The sequence below is a fragment of the Cardiocondyla obscurior genome, linkage group LG23, assembly GCF_019399895.1.
Source record: "Cardiocondyla obscurior isolate alpha-2009 linkage group LG23, Cobs3.1, whole genome shotgun sequence".
NCBI classification, from domain to species: Eukaryota; Metazoa; Arthropoda; class Insecta; order Hymenoptera; family Formicidae; genus Cardiocondyla; species Cardiocondyla obscurior.
In genome coordinates this window covers 1,563,555-1,580,982 of record NC_091886.1, presented here as the reverse complement: position 1 = coordinate 1,580,982, position 17,428 = coordinate 1,563,555, and the positions used below count along the sequence as shown (strand labels likewise).

Sequence of the window (17,428 nt, the reverse complement as noted above, 5' to 3'; positions counted from 1 at the left end):
TAAATGCTCGCCGAGAACTGGAATCGCTCGGAGACACTTTCACATAGTGCGACACTTAATCATAAAGCGAAGAAATATCTCTGTTATCGATTTTTCGTCAGATAAGCGTCTTTCACTTCCGCTGGCATCGAAAGTTCGGTTGCAGGAATAAGGTAAATCTATAATTCATGAATTAATCAAGAGACCTCGCAGAGGATAGGTTTATCTTGTCTTCACCTGCTTCGAGTTTCGCGTTGCGTATTATGAACAACGTCGGAGACGAAAGCATCGTCGTGTCACGCTTATTCTCGTACTATCCTGGATACCTGGATACTCAGCCGTCACCGACCGACAATTTACCTTGTCTCGAAGGTTGAATCAGCTTGACGGGCCATCGTACGCTTTAGGTGCAGCCGCACTCCTCGCGACACTTGGACCGTGAAAGAAGAAAGTACACGTTCTCCATTTCAAACAGCTAAGCACAAAGATTCTGAATGCCCTCCGCATAGAGCGTCTTCCCTCGCGGATTTAACTGTCAAAGTCGAATTTCGATATTTTTACTACGTCACTTGAGACTAAAAGAAAAGGTTTTTTTTTTCTTTTTTTTGTTTTCTTTTTATTTATTAGCGTTTGAAAAATCACAAGCTGATAATACCTCTACGTAACAGTCTTCGATTATCTCCGGACCTCTAGCACTTTACTGATAACTTTTGAGAGTATAGGTTTCGAATCATTGATTTTAATTAATTATCTCGTTAACGTAGGAGTTTAAATTGAGAATAAATTCTTTTTTTTTTTATTTGTTTCAGAGTGTATCGCTGCGAGAGATCAAGGCCTTTGTGTCCGACGGAACAGCATCATCCGCGTATAACGCATTTACGCGTCGGGAGTCGAACGGGTTGTGATAATGCAGGCGCGGAGCAATTTCCGCGTAATCACGCGTTGTTCCCCACTCGGTAGATGAGTCTGCCTCGCGTGACAGGTAACTGCAAAAGGAGAGCACTCGCGAAAATGGGAAGATAAATGAAATTTATTGCTTATCGCGCCGTGACGCGCACTTTGCCGCGTTTAATAATGCAGGGCGTGTCGCGGCCGAATATTATCCTCCTCGTTTTTGGCGCGAGTACAGCGGCACGTGATCGAATTTTAATTCTCGACGGACCAGGCACACGTTATGCACCCAGGCCGCGTTTCAGGCGCTCACCGCCGTTAAAAGAAGCTTCCCCCCTCGGTTAGATTAAACAGAACCGGTTTGCAACGAGATCTCTCCAATTTGCGAATACATTTGCATTAGAAACCGCCGAACGCGGTAGGGCGACATCAGTCTTATACGTGGTACGCGACATTCGCACACGTGGGAATGTGTTCACCACGTTTGTCGTTCGAGCTGAGAGGTGGGGAAGCCCGCGGTTCCGTGCCACGACTCAGAGCGAGAAGCGTGTCCCGTCCGTTCCGTCGGACAGGGGATCAAAGCGTCAAATTGCACGATAAGCGGCGGCGTTATCGTGCGATGGTAGCCGACGAGTAAGCGAGACGGGTAGCCGGCGAGGTCACGGACGCACGCAGGAAAGAGAGAGACGGGGAAAGCTGGAGGTGGAGGGTGCAGTGCCTGAGTGCCGCGACGCGATGTGGGACAGTTGCGATGAGAGCGAGTGCCGAGAGTTGAATTCGAGGAGAAGCACGGGCAATCGCGCGAGGTCCGAGATGTTCGAGCCCACGGAGCAGGGAAAGGTGAGCTGGAAATTTACTTAGTTTTCTCATGACGACGTCGCCGAGCTGCGGCCCATTCGCCGGGCGCGTACGACGCGTGTTCGGGATCCGCGTGCGACCGCGAGATGACATTTGCCGAACGTCGCCAAACACGGCCGCCCACATGTACCCCCCTTCGTGCGTTGCGTGATTCCACATCGGAATCGTTCACGGCGTAAATTCGACGCGCGGATTCTGCATGCGACAGCGTCCTCGGACGATCGACCGTAAACGCGTGACCGAGAACGCCCGGCATTCGATCTGATCGAGGGTCAGTAATTTGCTTTTTTTTTTTTTTTTCCTTGCTGGAGAGGTTAGGTTTCTCACGCTCCGACTTTCGACTTCTCGCGGACGTTTATCGCGCTATAGAAGATTCTCGTTATCATACAGATCATTTGCGTCGACAGATATGGTTTTACAGTACGATATTTTGTTGTTTGTTTAAAGACGATCGGTATCTCGATGTTGGCCGATTTTTTATATACATCAGCTTGGCGTTAACGTTCTTGACCTGTTATATTTAGAAATTTTATATTTATATTACTTTTTTTAAATTATTTATTTATTGTTTATTCTGTTATTAGGACCTCTGCATCCATACGGGTGTTGTACTTCGTGGAGCACATACGCGAGAAGATGAAGTTCACAGTTCAGGAACGCTTAATATTGTGGAATATGTAAGATTATAATATTGCTGTTAATGTTTTGCAGCTATGTGAGAAACATGTCATAAGTAACTTATTAATACATGTCATAAGTAACTCATTAATTTTTGTATTGCAGAGTTTTGGTAAATGCATAGAATGGAAGCCTGTAGAAGATTCTGTGGTATCTGAGTGCCAAGATCAAGATCCAGAATGGTCCCTAGTAGATACCCACACAAAAAGAACTCGTACAAACTCGGAAGGTCTGGATTCTCTTGGACGTACGAGAACCGTTAAAATACTGTTCTCGGATTTAAAGTCGTTTCGCGTGAAACACGGTGGACAGCAGCTGATATTCATGCAGAGAGATGGTACCACCTACGTTGCCTTCTTTCAGCTGGCCAACGCTGAAAGTTTCGTCAATTCGCTGAAGGGATTCATTAAATTCGTGAAGTCACGTTCGGATAAGAATTTATATCTGGTGTCAGACGAAGTAGAAAATGTGTTGAAAAAGTCCTTTGCTGAATTAGATATATTTCAAGAGAACACTTCCGATTATGTATGGAAGTTTGTGAAAAATTTACACGATCGTCCTTATGAAACAACATTGGAGGCATTCAGTAAACTTGCAGACATCTGGTGTAAGAAAAGAGATTAACGATTAATGATGTATAAGTAACGTATTGTACATCGTTGTATTAGTAAATGTAAACGATTTTGCATATTTTTATGTTGCAGTATACAAAGAACCAGTGAAGCGGCCTGTTGAAGAAGCAGTTGCCGATTTATTAAATCAGTCTCTTACGATCAATCCTCACCCACCTGTATCTGTATCTATAGGAACTGGTGAAGAATACGAAGTAATTGGTGTTGGAGTAGACCTACCTCCACGACCACCGTGTCCACGCGGTATTAAATTAATAAATTAATATATACGTTATAAAATTATTCTGCAGGTTAAATAAAAATTAAATTAAAATTACAATTTAGGTGCGCCGTTGACACCAGATCAATGGGAAAAGTGTAAAGATCAGGAAGGAAGAATCATAGATCCCGAGGCTATCAAAGAAATTATTTTCCGAGGGGTATGTCTTAATGTTTTTTCAGAAAATATTTTATACAGTTAAAAATATATATAATTCTATATGTATTTGGAATAATTTTTAGGGTATTTACCCGTCATTACGCTTCGAAGTATGGAAATTTTTATTGAATTATTATCCATGGAAATCGACGCATAACGAAAGGTTAGAGCTTAAGAGAAAAAAGACTGATGAATATTTCACGATGAAATTGCAATGGCGTACATTCACGACGTCGCAAGAAAGTCGGTTTTCTGATTATAGAGAACGAAAAAGTTTGATAGGTAAAATAAAATATTACTTTTGTAAAAAGTATTTTATATTTTTCTGTTTATATTAATTGAAGTTATAATTTGCTATTAATACTATTTCAGAAAAAGATGTCAACAGAACAGACAGAACACATCCATATTATTCCGGAGATAATAATCCACATTTAGAGCAACTGTATGACATACTCATGACCTACGTAATGTATAATTTCGATTTAGGATACGTTCAAGGTATGAGCGATCTTCTTAGTCCTATCTTGTTTTTAATGGATAATGAGGTAGACGCGTTTTGGTGTTTCGTCGGATTTATGAACAAAGTGGTAAGTGTGATATATTCTATGTGCATAATAATACGCAATACAAATGCTTACAAATAATTTTTATTACTTTAAAACAGAGCACTAATTTTGAGATGGATCAAAAGGGCATGAAAGCACAATTGTGCCAATTATATACGTTATTATGTACTACAGAGCCGCAATTAGCATACTATCTGAATAGACACGATTCTGGCAATATGTTCTTTTGCTTTCGGTGGTTGTTGGTATTATTCAAACGAGAATTTAGCGCAATCGATATTTTAAAACTGTGGGAGATTTTATGGACAGACCTACCTTGCAAAAACTTTCATTTGCTCGTATGTGCGGCAATTTTGGATACAGAGAAGAATATTTTAATAGAAAACAATTATGGATTTACGGAAATTTTGAAGGTAACTTAAAGCATTTTCTCGACATGTAAAAACAAAGTATGTCAAAACTCGTTTTATTATAACGCTTTTTTTTTACAGCATATAAACGATTTATCACTTCATATCGAGTTGCCTTGGACAATTTCTAAGGCGGAAGGTATTTATTATCAGTTAATGTCCGTGGAGCATCAGATTCCTGATGAGGTTCGAGTAATTATCGGACTAGAGCCATTGCATAAATCGTCGTCAACGAATGAGAGCGACGACGAGACGAGCAGTAGTAACGCTCGAGCCAATGGTCCTAATGATCAATCGAGAAGAAATAGTTCGGGCAGCGCTAATGTCAAATTAGGAGACGACGAAGTATCATTTGAACGTGGTTTGAATATGTCGTATATGTGAGGTCAAGATTGGACCTTCATAATCATTCATTAACAGGAAAAAAAAAAAAAAAAAAAAGAAATTGACATTCTCTATGAACGGAGGATAAAACATTGTTGCAGTCTTTATATCACAGTAAACAGGATTCTTACATATTATCTTATAATTTTGAAAGTTATTTTTTTGAATTTATTATTGATAATGTATTAATTTAATATAGCTTTCAACGAAACTAAATGGATACTTCGAAACATAAACGACAGAAGACACAATCTTTAATGTTGATCGAGTTTCTTTTAGTTGAACTGTAGGTGTAAATTGAAAGGCAGACGTACGCTAGCCGTCGAAACAGGAAACCCCATATCTACCTTTCAGTGTACTTCTGTCTTCTTTCTTTTTTTTTTTTTAAATGTGATTAATTCATTGTGATGAAAATTAAAATTCTAAATTGTAGAATGTTAATACGTTTTGAGACATAACTAACGGTAGTGTTGAATTTCGAGATATTTATAACACTTACTACGTTGTACAGAAATAAATAAGACGATAAAGATTGTAGTCACTGCATGCAAGAGCTGTGCAGATATTTTAACGCAAGGAATCGACGTGTGATGCATGATTTTTCGCAAACTCGCGGAAGTAAGATAAAGCCAACAACTTTAGACCTCAACAAGTGTTATATACACATAACTTTCACCTAAGTTATAGTCTCTTTTCTAGATTTGTATAAAGCTTCACAATATTACTGTACATTTCTAATAAAAGTTATGTATTTAATCTTTCACATACTCCTAACTATATTTCCTTTTTAATTTAATTTGTTGAGTAATTTAAAAGACGAGTAATGATGTAATAAATATATCAAAGTATGTGTATATTACATACAAAGATGTAAATATGCAAATATATTAAATCGATAATTATATATCGTTCTAAAAAAAGGATTGTCGGCAGGTTCTGTCTACCTATCGTGGTGCCATGACGTTCGTACGTGAGAATGTAAACAATGAGATATAGTCAGTTATATCCAACTGACTTTATGTAATAAAGAAAGAAAAAACTGACCGAGTATGGAATTTGCCGCTACAAGACGTCGAGGGAAGCTGAAAAAGAAACGGCGTCTGAAGAAACGACTGCGCGAACGGTCTAAGCGCGAGGTTAGGTCCACGAGACATTGGATCTTTCCCGAATGTAGTGTCATTGATGCGTGCGAGACGTTAGCAATGGGCACGATGCAGGCCGACGCTTTCTGGAAGAATTACGAGGTAGCCCAGGAATGGCAGAAACGGTAAGTTGGCACATTAAATAGACTTAAGAATAAATGAAATTAATCGTCAACGGGTACTTTATCGTTTTTCGCAGGCACAGTATAACCTGGTGGAGATCACGTTGCATTGCTCTCGAACACGAGAATAAAATTCTGCGCGACAAAGTGAGGTTCTTAGCCAAGTATCGCGGTTACCAAGACACTCAGGAGTATGACTGTCGCGCGGAGAACAATTCCAACGACGAGAGCAACACTCGGGTCGACGACAATGCGGGACTTGAGACAAATAACGAGGATCTGGAGTTCAACGTGACTGAGGATGTGCTAAACTTTTTTGAGACAAGCGAGAGGCACAAGCGGGAATTGCGGGAGAAACGTAAATTTAATATAGCTGCGGAGGAAAATATATTGGAAGGGACGACGTCCTTTGTCAGCGCTGCCGAGAGAGCTCGGGTGAGAAAGGAAGAGGCAGATCTGTTGTACGGCGAAGCCGGTTCTAAGATATTGGCGATGGAAACTGCTCTACAGAGCACAGTGGAGCGATACGAAGACTCGGCGAACTCCCAATACTGGCCGAATATTCCTTTGAACCTTACGACGACTTAAGCTAGTAGATATTTTATTTTATTTAATGTATTGTAGGAATATTAAGAAAAATAAATTTAAAATGTTTTGTATAGAAATGTGAAATGGCATTACTGCAAATTGGCGTTATTGCAAATTGCAACCAAGGTAGACAAAAGTCATATTTGCTTAAAATCTTAAAGGGTTTCTTTTCTTTTAATATGATATTAAATTTTGTTATTTCGAGCTGCGGGTGATTTATAATTGCGAGAGATTGCTTTCCAATCCTAACCTAACATTCGACGCAACTCTTTTAATACAGAGAACGTCCGATAGTTAACGCCACTTTGCAGTTTCAGATCGCTCATCTGCCATTTTGTGGCTACAGATGGAACTACTGACACAGTATGGAGTCGGGTCGGGTAGTGAATGAGTAACGGCAAAATAACGTTCAACGTATATCACTTTATTCAGACTGCAATAAGTTAGTTTTACATTTAACAATTGATTATTCAATGTAACGCAATAATTGTTTTGCTTACGCGAGAATAACTTTCTCAATTCGCGACTAACTTTTTCTTTCTGTGTTTCAGAGAAAGCTTCGCGAGTGTCGGACCGCTTCGCCGATGCGGCTGAACTTTTCAAGGGACGAGATGCGAGAAGAATCAGATTTTCATCCGTTGCGTTCCGGCGGAATGCGGATGTATGTGTCGGGATTGCGGTCGGACTTGCAGATCTGTTGTGTCGTCCACTTGAAGAGTTGCCTGGAAGCGCGAGCGCGCTACATCTCTGTAACTCAATTACTGTGCATTGTGTTCGTGCTCGTGGGTACCGCAGCGTGTGGACGGCGGCGACGGTAACGCGAAGGTGGCGAGCAACTTGTCCAAGGTATGTATCAAAGCCGTAACTCCTGCGTGCGCGGAGCTAAGCGGTTGATATCAAGCATTCAAAGTCTTCTCGCTGGGCGTCTTTTGTCGCTGATTGAACGTGGCGTTGGTCGCCGGAGTTTCAAGGCTCGCGTGCGATCTCGGAGACGAGACCGTGACGGACCGCGTCGAATTCGTTAAGCTCACCGAATTAGGAAACGATCGTAGGATTATATTTTTCCTCCACGACGTGGATGCGCGACCACGCCGGAGAAAAGTCATCGCGCCGGTTGAAGGTTTTCGGTTTCACCAAATTTACGTTTTAATTGACGATAAATCATTGTGACGAAAAGCTTCCTGAGCGTGAGGCTTTTTCAGGGAGAGCAAAGGGCATCCGCGTCGTCGGAATAATTCGGGGAAACGTGAGGCTATCTCGCGATATATCGGAGATAAATTAAAGCAGGACACGGGAGACGGTCAGATCATTTCGACGTGCGTTATCTGCCGACCAAGCCCGCGGACAAGGACCGTAGAATTCCCGGGTCAGATCGTGAGAAGGCGGTATCGGTATCTTTGTCCGAGAGAAAGCTCCTAATTATCGAAATAACGTGTGTCGTGTCGGATACACTAGCTTACGCGTCGGGGCGAAGCCCCTATCTTTCTCAACGCTCTCCGGTGAACATCCGAGGATTCTCGCGTTCCTTCGCGTCTAAATTATTTCTTTCCCCGTGCCTTTTCACGAAGACAAACGCGAACACGAAGGAAATTAAGAATCGTCCGCGTCGCTTGTCCCAGATAAGGCGCGAGAGATGTTCTAATTGAGACCTGGTGGATTTCGAAACGTCGACGCGACGAGAAGGTATCGAATGACGAAATCGACGGCCGTCGATTTTTCAGCAATTTCGTACGTCGCTTTCTTTGTCGCGGCGCCGGTGCGGGCGCGAGAAGGCGCGAACTGGCACGGCTAAATTATTTATTTTTACGCGAGACGAGCTGTGACTTATAGGCGGCAAGTTTCCAATCAGTGTAGAACACGTAACGTGCAAAACGTTCTTCTCTTTCCCCGATAAACCGGTCGGTCCTACGCGAAGTAGTTGCGCTCTGAAGAGTCGCTTTATATTCTCTCCGCGACTTTCATTTAGATCTTTATCGATCAACTTTCACGGTGCGCCCCGCGCATTGCACTTCATTACCTCGCTTCCGACCTCTACGGACTTTCGCGCGAGCACAATATCGAGAGCTCGTACATTAAATTCGCTTTTCATTCCGTTACGTCGACGAGAATCGTTACGGAGCTTTCACAAATTGCAGCTAACATCAATTGATCGCTAACGAACCTGATAGCGACGCGCTGCTTAAGTGTGACCGGGAGCGTGACTTTTTAAGAATCGACCGCGAGAGATTTCGAGCGCGGTGAAAAAGCGAGAGATGATATTGCGTAAAGAACGGGGAGGAAAAGATGCTAACTCGTCCACACGTGTATTCCGACTTGAGTGTTGCGAGCGTAACGATTAATGTCCATTTACGCGAACAGGCGTTTCTGTAAAGTCATGCAGTTTTACGTTAATGCACTTTTTTTCTTTTTTTTTTTTTTTTTCGAAACGAGGTTACAACTTTTTGCTAAATCTGTCTATGTAACGGAAGTAAAAATCATCGGGCTGGCACTGTCCGATCGTACACTTTTGTAGCTGCAGGCTTTCGAGAGCAATTTGTCTTCAATTACCGAGAGACACGCTCTCTCGTGATGGAGATGAGCGAAAAAATGTCGAGAAATGTTCGTTTTGGCAAAGGATCTTTTACGTTCTTTGCCCCTTGCCCCATCCCGTCCGTTTCGTCAATTCTCTGAGATTACTCTCGCGACTTCTCGGGTGGTGAACTCGGGCACCTCACCTTCTCTTCGTCGCGTCCCGAAATCCTGCCGTTGCATTTGCAATCTCATTGGAACACTTTAAGGACCACCTTTCGCGGTACCGAAATGGCGCCGTTATGAACGAGGACGGAAAAAAGCCGGGGCACGAACAGGGAGCGCTCTTACTTTTTATCGAGTCTGTGTCATTAGCGGCTATGATGAGTCTTACGAGTTCGTATCGGAGATATGTCTGCAGCGAGAGAAAGAGAGAGAGAGAAAGAGGGAACGACAAGAAAGTCCGCAAATCATTTGAAAGGACAACGAGAACGAGGACGCCGCGGCCATGGAAGCACCTACGATCGCTCTCCTTATTAAACCCTCTTATTTCCCTTCCCCTCTCGTCCCCCCGTTCTTCTCTCTCTCCCTCTCTCGCTTTATCCAACTGTGCAGCACTTAAAATCATGGCTGCACGTAACCGTCTACTGATTATATGGATTCGGCGATGATTTCTGATGATGCCCCCGACCCCAGAAATGGTAAAATAATACAGTGTCGTGTCCTAGCCCGGACCCTTTCGGTTCCGTGGGCTGGTTCGTTAGCGGGCCTTGGCGCGAGGCACCCTGTCATTATGCGGCTGGTCCCCATCATCCCCACCGGTCGCCAATTTTCGGTTAGGTGCTTCTCCACAGCGCGCGAGAGCTCGACAAATCCCCCTGGCGTCGCCCGCCGCCGCCGCCCCCTTTCTTTTACTGCCGCGTGCGGGATCCCTTCGCTCACCGGGGACCCCAGTTGTCTTTCACGGTGCTACTATTCTACGCTCGGTCCGCGACGTCGTCGCCGTCGTTTGTTTACACTGAGGGTCGCGTGAATCGCCGTCGTGAGAAAAGTATCCGCGCGCACTTTCAGCCGTACGATGCGGCGTTACGCGTCCGTGGTCGTTACCTCTTTTCAGAGCGAAATAGAAAGAGCACCCTGAAGAGAAATGTCATGAAACTCGGCGAAAAATTGCGCTCGTGACATTCGTAAACGCTCTTCACCGGTTTGACTGTCGTTTTTTGCGAAATAAAATACTTGGTATTCTGTGGCCGTCCAACGTGTCAAATTACGGTAACATTTTATGCTCGGCTCTTCGTCATGGAATATTCATTAAACGAATATACATTTTTTATTTTTTTAAATATTTTTTTTTTAATAAAACAAAAATTAAAAAGCAACGTGAAAATAGAGCGCAATCTATAGGTGTTTTAATTATAAAATTTAATCAAAGTAAAATATGAAAAAGACAATCTCGGAATCGCAAGTCGAAGAAATAAAATGTTGAAAATATCCTGTTAAAAAAAAAAACAATTAAAAAATGTTAAAGAGAGGAAATAGTAGACGGTTTCGTGCAACATAACGCACGACGTATAAGGTTTATATTAATATCATCCTGTCTTCCGTTTTCTCGCCTCCAAATAGTGTTTTTTGCGAAATTTGAGCGAGTGGTCACGACGGATATTCGAAACTCGTAACTCGATCGCGTACAGACTTCGCCTAGGAACGTCTCATCGTAGCCTACTCTCTCGCGAGATACGTGCATACGTAACGTGTACATTTCTTTCGGCATTTTTTTAATTTCTCGCGACTTTGCATAATTCGATTTCCTCGGATTAAAGACGGATCTGATCGAGTTGCAACGAATGAGCAATCTTATAACGGCGAGGACAAATGATTTTCCACGCGGAGTCTCGCTCGGATACAAAATAAAGATTTAAAACATCTAACGATACGTCTTAAACAGCTACTTACCGGTCGCGTCTACATTTTACTTTCGAGAATAATGACACGACGGCTCGTTTTTGATCTGTCTTAATACTTATTCCGCGGCGCGGTGGCGTTTTCTCGAGGGACCAACGTCGGCTGATTGGCCCCGCCGGAAGTGGATCGGCAAAACCGCGGAGTTCCCCATTGGTACGATTGCAAAGGCATCGCGGTGGAGTATCCTTGGGATAGCTGGGGTGCCACCGTCCTTGGAGCGGTCTCATTGCGGGTGTAGGTGGTCCCCGCGAACGGCAATCATTTCGCTTAATGACGAGACCTCGGTCCTTTCCTTTCTTCGGTCTCAGATTATCGCGCCGTGATTCTTCCCCCGTATCCACGGGACCACTTCGGTGCCTTCCTCCTCTGCGTCCTCGCCCTCTGCCCCCGCTACCACCTTTTATCCTCGAACTCTGTAATTTTCCTCTAGCGACCGTGCCACCACGTCGCGCCGAAATTGGTGTACGGCGGAACGATTTCGTGGAAATATACGTCGTCGTCTAAAAAGAAGGGGAATCGGGCGCGACGGTGACGGTGGCACTTCCACTCCGCGACCTCAGATGGGGATAAAAAGAAAAAAAAAAAAAAAAAAGGAACGACGGGAAAGAAAAGAGAATTGGGCGAGAACGAAGACGAACGAGCCGAAGGAGAACGACGAGAATTAGGAGAGGAAAGGTAATAAGTAGAGAAGAGCAGAAGAGATAGCGGGAGAGAGAGGAAGTCTCCCCTCGTTCTGGGAACAGTCGTATGATGAGGAATCGTACCGAACGCTCCTCCGCTTTCCTCTCGACGGTGAGGTCCGCAGGTGCGCCAATCTCTCGACCCGGTGCTACAGGGACGCCGGACAAGCGTGACAACACGCAACATTTCTTTCTATCATGCCAAAAATGATACACATTGGTCGCGCAGATGGAAGTCATTATTATTACAAAGAAGCGTTTTTGCTGCCCGCCGTCTGTCGATGCCGGACATAGACGCGTTGACGGCTTACCGAGAAAAGCTCTCAGAAGAGGCGCTTCTTCTCTCTCTCGCTCTTCGAGTATCCGCGGGGACGAGATTCGGGTATCGAAACGCGACCGGGACTCGCGGACGCGCACATTCCCACGTCATTAAAGCCAATTTACCAGCGGGATCCCGTCCCGTCTTCACGGAATCTGCGCGCGGCCAAGTACGATGCGCAACGACCGCGTCTTGAAATCGCTCGGAACACGGGGAGCGGCTTCCGCGGGCGAAGCGACTTGATTTCCGGGAAACATCCCGCGTGCCGGTGCGCCGCGTCACGTTACGCGATACGGCTTTAAAGTGCACGCCCGACGCTCTCCTCCGCCCGCAGGCACCTGCGAGAAAAGCCGGGGCGATGCGTGCCCGTTGACCAAGCAAACAATACGGACGATGATGCGCCGTCCCGAGACCGAGCGCATTGTTCGCCGCGGCGGTGAGATGGTAGTAGGCGGCGGATTTATCTACTTATACTCGTAGAGTCAGGTAGAAACGGACGGGAGGAAGAGGAACGGAGAGAGAGAGAGAGAGGAGACCCCGGGGTTCTCGACCCCCGGGACACGTCGCACGGCGGCCGACCGGCTGCCGCCGTCGCCGTCGCCGTCGCCGACGCCTCGGAACGTGGATCTCGCTTTCGTTCCGGGCTGATTTCGCGCGGCCCCCGGCACCGCGGTGATCTATCAAACGCCTATCATCTCGCGGGGTAACAAACCGCCGGCGCGACGGTCCCGGAGCCGGAGCGTATCGGCGGATCGCCGCGACGGCCGTGCAGATGAGATGCGATTTGCGACGGTTCCACCGTTAATGGTCGATCAACGCTCGTTATCTCGTCCCGCGATCATTAAACTTGCAAACATATTAACTTTTCGATCGTCCACGCGTACGTCCGGCAGGCGTTACCGGCGCGAAGCCCCGCGAATCGAGAAAACGCTTTTAATTCAGAATCATGCTGCGGCTGGTTTTAATTTAATTCCAGACGGTATTTCGAAAGTGCATTTCCCCTTACGTGCAATTCGCACAGCGTGCTTTTTAAAGAAACGGCTCGTTTTTCGTAGACGCTTTCCCTCGACACGTTTGCGAAATTCCAGGATCTTTGTGTCTCGCGAAATGAAAAGACTTCGCGTCATTAGTCAATTCATACGGTGGCCTGCCTATCGACAATAAACTTTTTTTCGTGGGGAATGTTTGCGGAGAAGGGCCGATCGTCCTTGCGAAAAGATTTTTCAGGCCGCAAAATTCCGAGATCCTCACGATCGGCATTATTTGATTAGTCCGTTAGACAACTCGTGTGACGTCGTTTTTTTTTTTTCTCTGCGCCCTAGGTGTTCCCCGGACACAGCACGCGTTTCCAAGAGACGGCACGTTCCCGAGGCCGCTTTTCCTGTCCCGCGTTACCGAATTCCGTAACCTTTGGGCGGCGAGGAGGGACCTTTCGGTTGCGGAAGGCTTGAAGGGCCGGACGTGGAATGAGCGCTGACGGTAAGTCAGTTTTTCGCATACCGAGCGCTCAGGTAGGTAGGCAGAGGAAGAAAGGAGCACGCGGACGGCGGAGGAAGAGGAGGAACGCGAGGAGAAGAGAAGGACGGGAGTACGGCATCCGAGCGACCGGGCATTTGCGGACAGGCCGGGGCAAGCATGCGCAGGTAAGAGAGTTTGGTATGGTCTAGCTGCTTGCTGCCGCGAAGAGCGTTGAATGCCGGGATTGCCAGGGCCTGCTTCGCCGCTCGCCGCTCGCCGCCGCCACGGTCAACCCGGGATCAGTGCTGCCAGTGCCGCGGTGCTCCCCTCTCCAAGATGGCCGCCGTCGGTCGTGGGGCCCCATGTCCGAGTGGAGGCAAGCCTGTCCGATTAGGGGAAGGGTAGGCGGCTCGCAGGTGCCGCCATGTCAGTGCATGCCTGACTTCGACGCCGCGCGGAACGGACGTTGGGCCGCGATTACGCGATACTCCGTGTTACCGTGACGTATCTGTTAAAGGGGCTCAAAGTGTCTCGTCGCACGATCCCCCGCAGATCTGCCGTCGTCCGCGGGCAGAGAGGAGCCGCAAAGCCCCGTTTCGCTCGATCTCGGTGAGCGAAGGAGAGCGGGAGAGAACAGTGTGCGATTCGAGGTGAGTGTCGGGGCCCTTTGGAATCGGAGACTCCGAGAGTAGGCCGCGTATACGCGACGGGCCGCGAAAGGAGAAACGGAGCCACGAAAACAAGAGTTCGTGCCGCGCGCGTGCGGCTCGATCGCGTCTCGAGGTGGCGCGAAATTAAAAAGAGCGACGCGTCGGTTGCTCGGTGTCCGCGATCTTCGTACGCTCGACCGTGGATAATTGACAATTTTCAGTGCTTTCTTGACCGTCGCGCTGTTTCGTCCGTTGTATTACTTTCCCGGACCGAGTTTTCTATCGTCGTTTGTCGACCGAGCGTCTCGGGAGAAAATGTCGATCGTCTCGAGATGAATCGCGCGATCGAAGTGAAGTTAACGACATAAAGCCGAGGAGTGCCAAGTGCGCGACGGGAACGACCATGAATGACTCGGGACGATCGTGCCGGGTTCGCGACCGGTCGTGCTGATCGGTTATCGGGACGTGAATCCTGCGGCAGGAATGTTTCGTATCTCGCCGCTGACGGTTTGCTGAAGGAAGTTCGCCGGCGAAGAAAGCAAGAGAGAAGCGAAAAGGAAACGAGAAGCGGAACGCGTCGTGAAATTAGGCAGAATTGCGCCTTCGATTCGGAGCAGCGGTGTGCTGCTATGTTTGTGCGGGTACATCCAAAGTACAGTAACTGTCGGCGCAGGCGCGAGTGCGGGTCGACGCGGTGAAGACAATCTACTTGAAGTCGCGCGAGTGTCGTCGCGCGCGAACGTAGAAGCCGGCAGAGGCTAACGGTCGCGGGGGTCAAGCGCAGTGATACTTGGTGGCTGCGAGGTGAAGTTGTGTGATAAGGAGAGTGGAGGGTGCGCGCGTTTTGCCTCGCGTCGCGACCGCCGGCCGCGCGGAGAATGGAAAGGTCCAGATAATATCGCGAGGAGGAGGTGGAGGAGGAGGAGGAGGACGGCCGTGGCGTGCTGGAGGCCCCAGCAGCCATGTGGCATCTGCTACTGTTCCTCGTCCTGGGAGCGACCCCCGCCCCGGGCGCGCAGCCCGAGCGCGTAAAGTACCTGGAGGTGTCCGAGAACGCGCGGCCGGGCACCCGGGTGGGTTTCATCGACATCGACAGTCCGCCGTATTTAATCGCGCTGGTGCCGGGCTCGCCGGTAGAGACCGATCTGATCGTCGAACCGGCGACGGGAGAGATAAGAACGCGAGTGCCGCTAGATCGCGAAACCCGGCCGTCGTACAGCCTGGTCGCGCTGCCGAGTGTGCGGGTGGTTATCACAGTGCTCGACGAGAACGATAACGCGCCTACCTTCGCCGAGGAACACGTGGACATAGAATTTCCGGAGAACTCGCCCCGCGACGTCAAACGGCCTCTGCCGCCGGCCTACGATCCCGACCTCGGTCAGTACACGACGCAACGATACGAGATCGTGTCCGGCAATCACGGGGACGCGTTTCGGTTGTCCCAGCAACGCGGTCGCGATGGCGTTCTGTATCTGGATCTTCAAATCGCCGGCTCGTTGGACCGCGAAGTGCGTTCTAGTTATCACCTACTTATCGAGGCGCTCGACGGCGGCACGCCGCCGCTTCGCTCCCGGCTGACCGTCAACGTGACCGTCCAGGACGTTAACGACAACCCGCCCGTCTTCAACCAGACCCGATACGTCGCGAGTGTGCCGGAGAACGCGACCGTCGGCACGCCGGTGCTCGCGGTTAACGCAACGGACGCCGATGCCTGGGACAACGGTCGCATCGAGTACTCTATCAACCGCCGCCAATCCGACCGCGAGGAGATGTTCCGCATCGACCCGGAGACCGGGATGGTCTACGTCAACAAAGCTCTCGATTTCGAGTCGAAAGAATATCACGAGTTGGTGATCGTCGCCCGGGATCGCGGCGCTCAGCCGCTGGAAGCCAGCGCCTTCGTCTCCGTTCGCGTAACCGACGTCAACGACAACCAGCCGGCCATCACCGTCATCTTTCTCTCGGACGACGCAACTCCGAAGATCAGTGAGAGTGCCCAGCTCGGCGAGTTTGTCGCCCGGATATTCGTCAGCGATCCTGATTCTCGCACCGAGTACTCGAACGCAACTGTTACCTTGTCGGGCGGCGAGGGCCACTTCGGTCTGGCCACGCGGGACAATATCATCTATCTAGTGGTGGTCGAGCGGCAGCTCGACCGCGAAGAGCAGGCTATTTTCGAGTTATCAGTCGAGGCGACGGACGCCGGGACGCCTCCGCTGTGCGCCGTGCGCACCTTCCGACTTATCGTCACCGACGTCAACGATAACGCGCCCAAGTTCGACCACGAGCTGTACGAGGCGCATCTCCTCGAGGCGTCGGAGCCCGGGACGTCGATTATACAAGTGGCCGCGACCGATCTCGACGAGGGCATCAACTCGATGATCCGTTACTCTCTCATGAACGCATCGTGGTTCGCGATCGACGAGACCACCGGTCTCATCACCACAGTGACGCACGTCGACTGCGAGACCAACCCGGCGCCGATCCTGCTGGTGTACGCGACCGACTCCGGACGACCACCCCTCAGCAGCAGCGCGCTCGTCAAGGTCACCGTACACGATCTCAACGACAACGAGCCGATCTTCGAGAAGCCGCTCTACAACGCCACCGTGCCGGAGGACATGCGGATCGGAGAGTGCTTCCTCAAGGTAAGACTTTGAAAATCACTTTTCTCTATTGCTTGTCGAGGAAATGCCGAGCTAGTTCGACGATTCTGTTCGCGTATGTCGTCCGGTTAAACGCTCGTGTTAAGTCGCGTGACGGGTGAACGCGCGCGATTCCACGATGGGAACCGTTTCGCATCCTGTTAGTATCGTTGCGCTCAAAGTGTGAGCGATATATTTGCCTGGCCTGCTTCTCCTCGTACTATCCCCTGTTCCGTTCTTCTCTCAACGCTCGTCCGCGTATCAACTCCGTATATACGAACGCTAACGGGCAATTGTTTCGTCAGTCGGGCTGCAACGGCAAAAAAAAGTTGCGGAATAGCTCCGCGGGCTGTTGCAATTTTGCGAATTGCTTGTCACGTCGCTTGATATCTATATGTCGGGCGGGATATTTTCCACACTTGTTCCGCGGGTGTTACGTCGGCCACCTAACGCCGTCATCTTCTTTAACAAGCGGCGATACCGTCGATATCTCCCTCGGCGCGTAATTGATATTTACGTACCACGAGAGCGAGAA

The 17,428-nt window shown here is 48.3% G+C and overlaps 3 protein-coding genes across 3 annotated transcripts in view; all 3 read left to right on the top strand.

Annotated features, from left to right (window-relative positions):
* The first annotated feature begins 1,380 nt into the window (after positions 1-1,380).
* Positions 1,381-4,880, top strand: Tbc1d15-17 (TBC1 domain family member 15/17). Its single transcript, XM_070671375.1, has 9 exons — positions 1,381-1,710; positions 2,313-2,405; positions 2,512-3,013; positions 3,111-3,281; positions 3,363-3,457; positions 3,540-3,738; positions 3,829-4,046; positions 4,124-4,438; positions 4,517-4,880. The coding sequence occupies exons 1-9, from the start codon at positions 1,606-1,608 to the stop codon at positions 4,817-4,819; spliced, it is 2,001 nt and encodes a 666-aa protein (XP_070527476.1). The 5' UTR covers positions 1,381-1,605; the 3' UTR covers positions 4,820-4,880.
* A 145-nt stretch (positions 4,881-5,025) lies between these two features.
* LOC139111251 (uncharacterized protein F10E9.5) lies at positions 5,026-6,748 on the top strand. Its single transcript, XM_070671396.1, has 2 exons — positions 5,026-6,086; positions 6,161-6,748. The coding sequence occupies exons 1-2, from the start codon at positions 5,869-5,871 to the stop codon at positions 6,669-6,671; spliced, it is 729 nt and encodes a 242-aa protein (XP_070527497.1). The 5' UTR covers positions 5,026-5,868; the 3' UTR covers positions 6,672-6,748.
* Positions 6,749-13,472: 6,724 nt separating this feature from the next.
* The window catches only part of Ds (dachsous cadherin-related 1), a 271,196-nt gene continuing 267,240 nt past the window's right edge, over positions 13,473-17,428 (top strand). The window contains exon 1 of the mRNA XM_070671613.1: positions 13,473-16,896. Coding sequence (XP_070527714.1) covers positions 15,211-16,896 — 1,686 coding nt within the window. The 5' untranslated portion in view covers positions 13,473-15,210. The remainder of the gene's footprint in view (positions 16,897-17,428) is intronic.

Bases quoted from the DNA above. Each gene is read 5' to 3' on its own strand.
- Tbc1d15-17 (XM_070671375.1), top strand. From the start codon at position 1,606: ATGTGGGACAGTTGCGATGAGAGCGAGTGCCGAGAGTTGAATTCGAGG. The intron at 1,711-2,312 runs GTGAGCTGGAAA...TTCTGTTATTAG, and splicing joins AGCCCACGGAGCAGGGAAAG to GACCTCTGCATCCATACGGG. The intron at 4,047-4,123 runs GTAAGTGTGATA...ACTTTAAAACAG, and splicing joins TCGGATTTATGAACAAAGTG to AGCACTAATTTTGAGATGGA.
- LOC139111251 (XM_070671396.1), top strand. From the start codon at position 5,869: ATGGAATTTGCCGCTACAAGACGTCGAGGGAAGCTGAAAAAGAAACGG. The intron at 6,087-6,160 runs GTAAGTTGGCAC...CGTTTTTCGCAG, and splicing joins GCCCAGGAATGGCAGAAACG to GCACAGTATAACCTGGTGGA.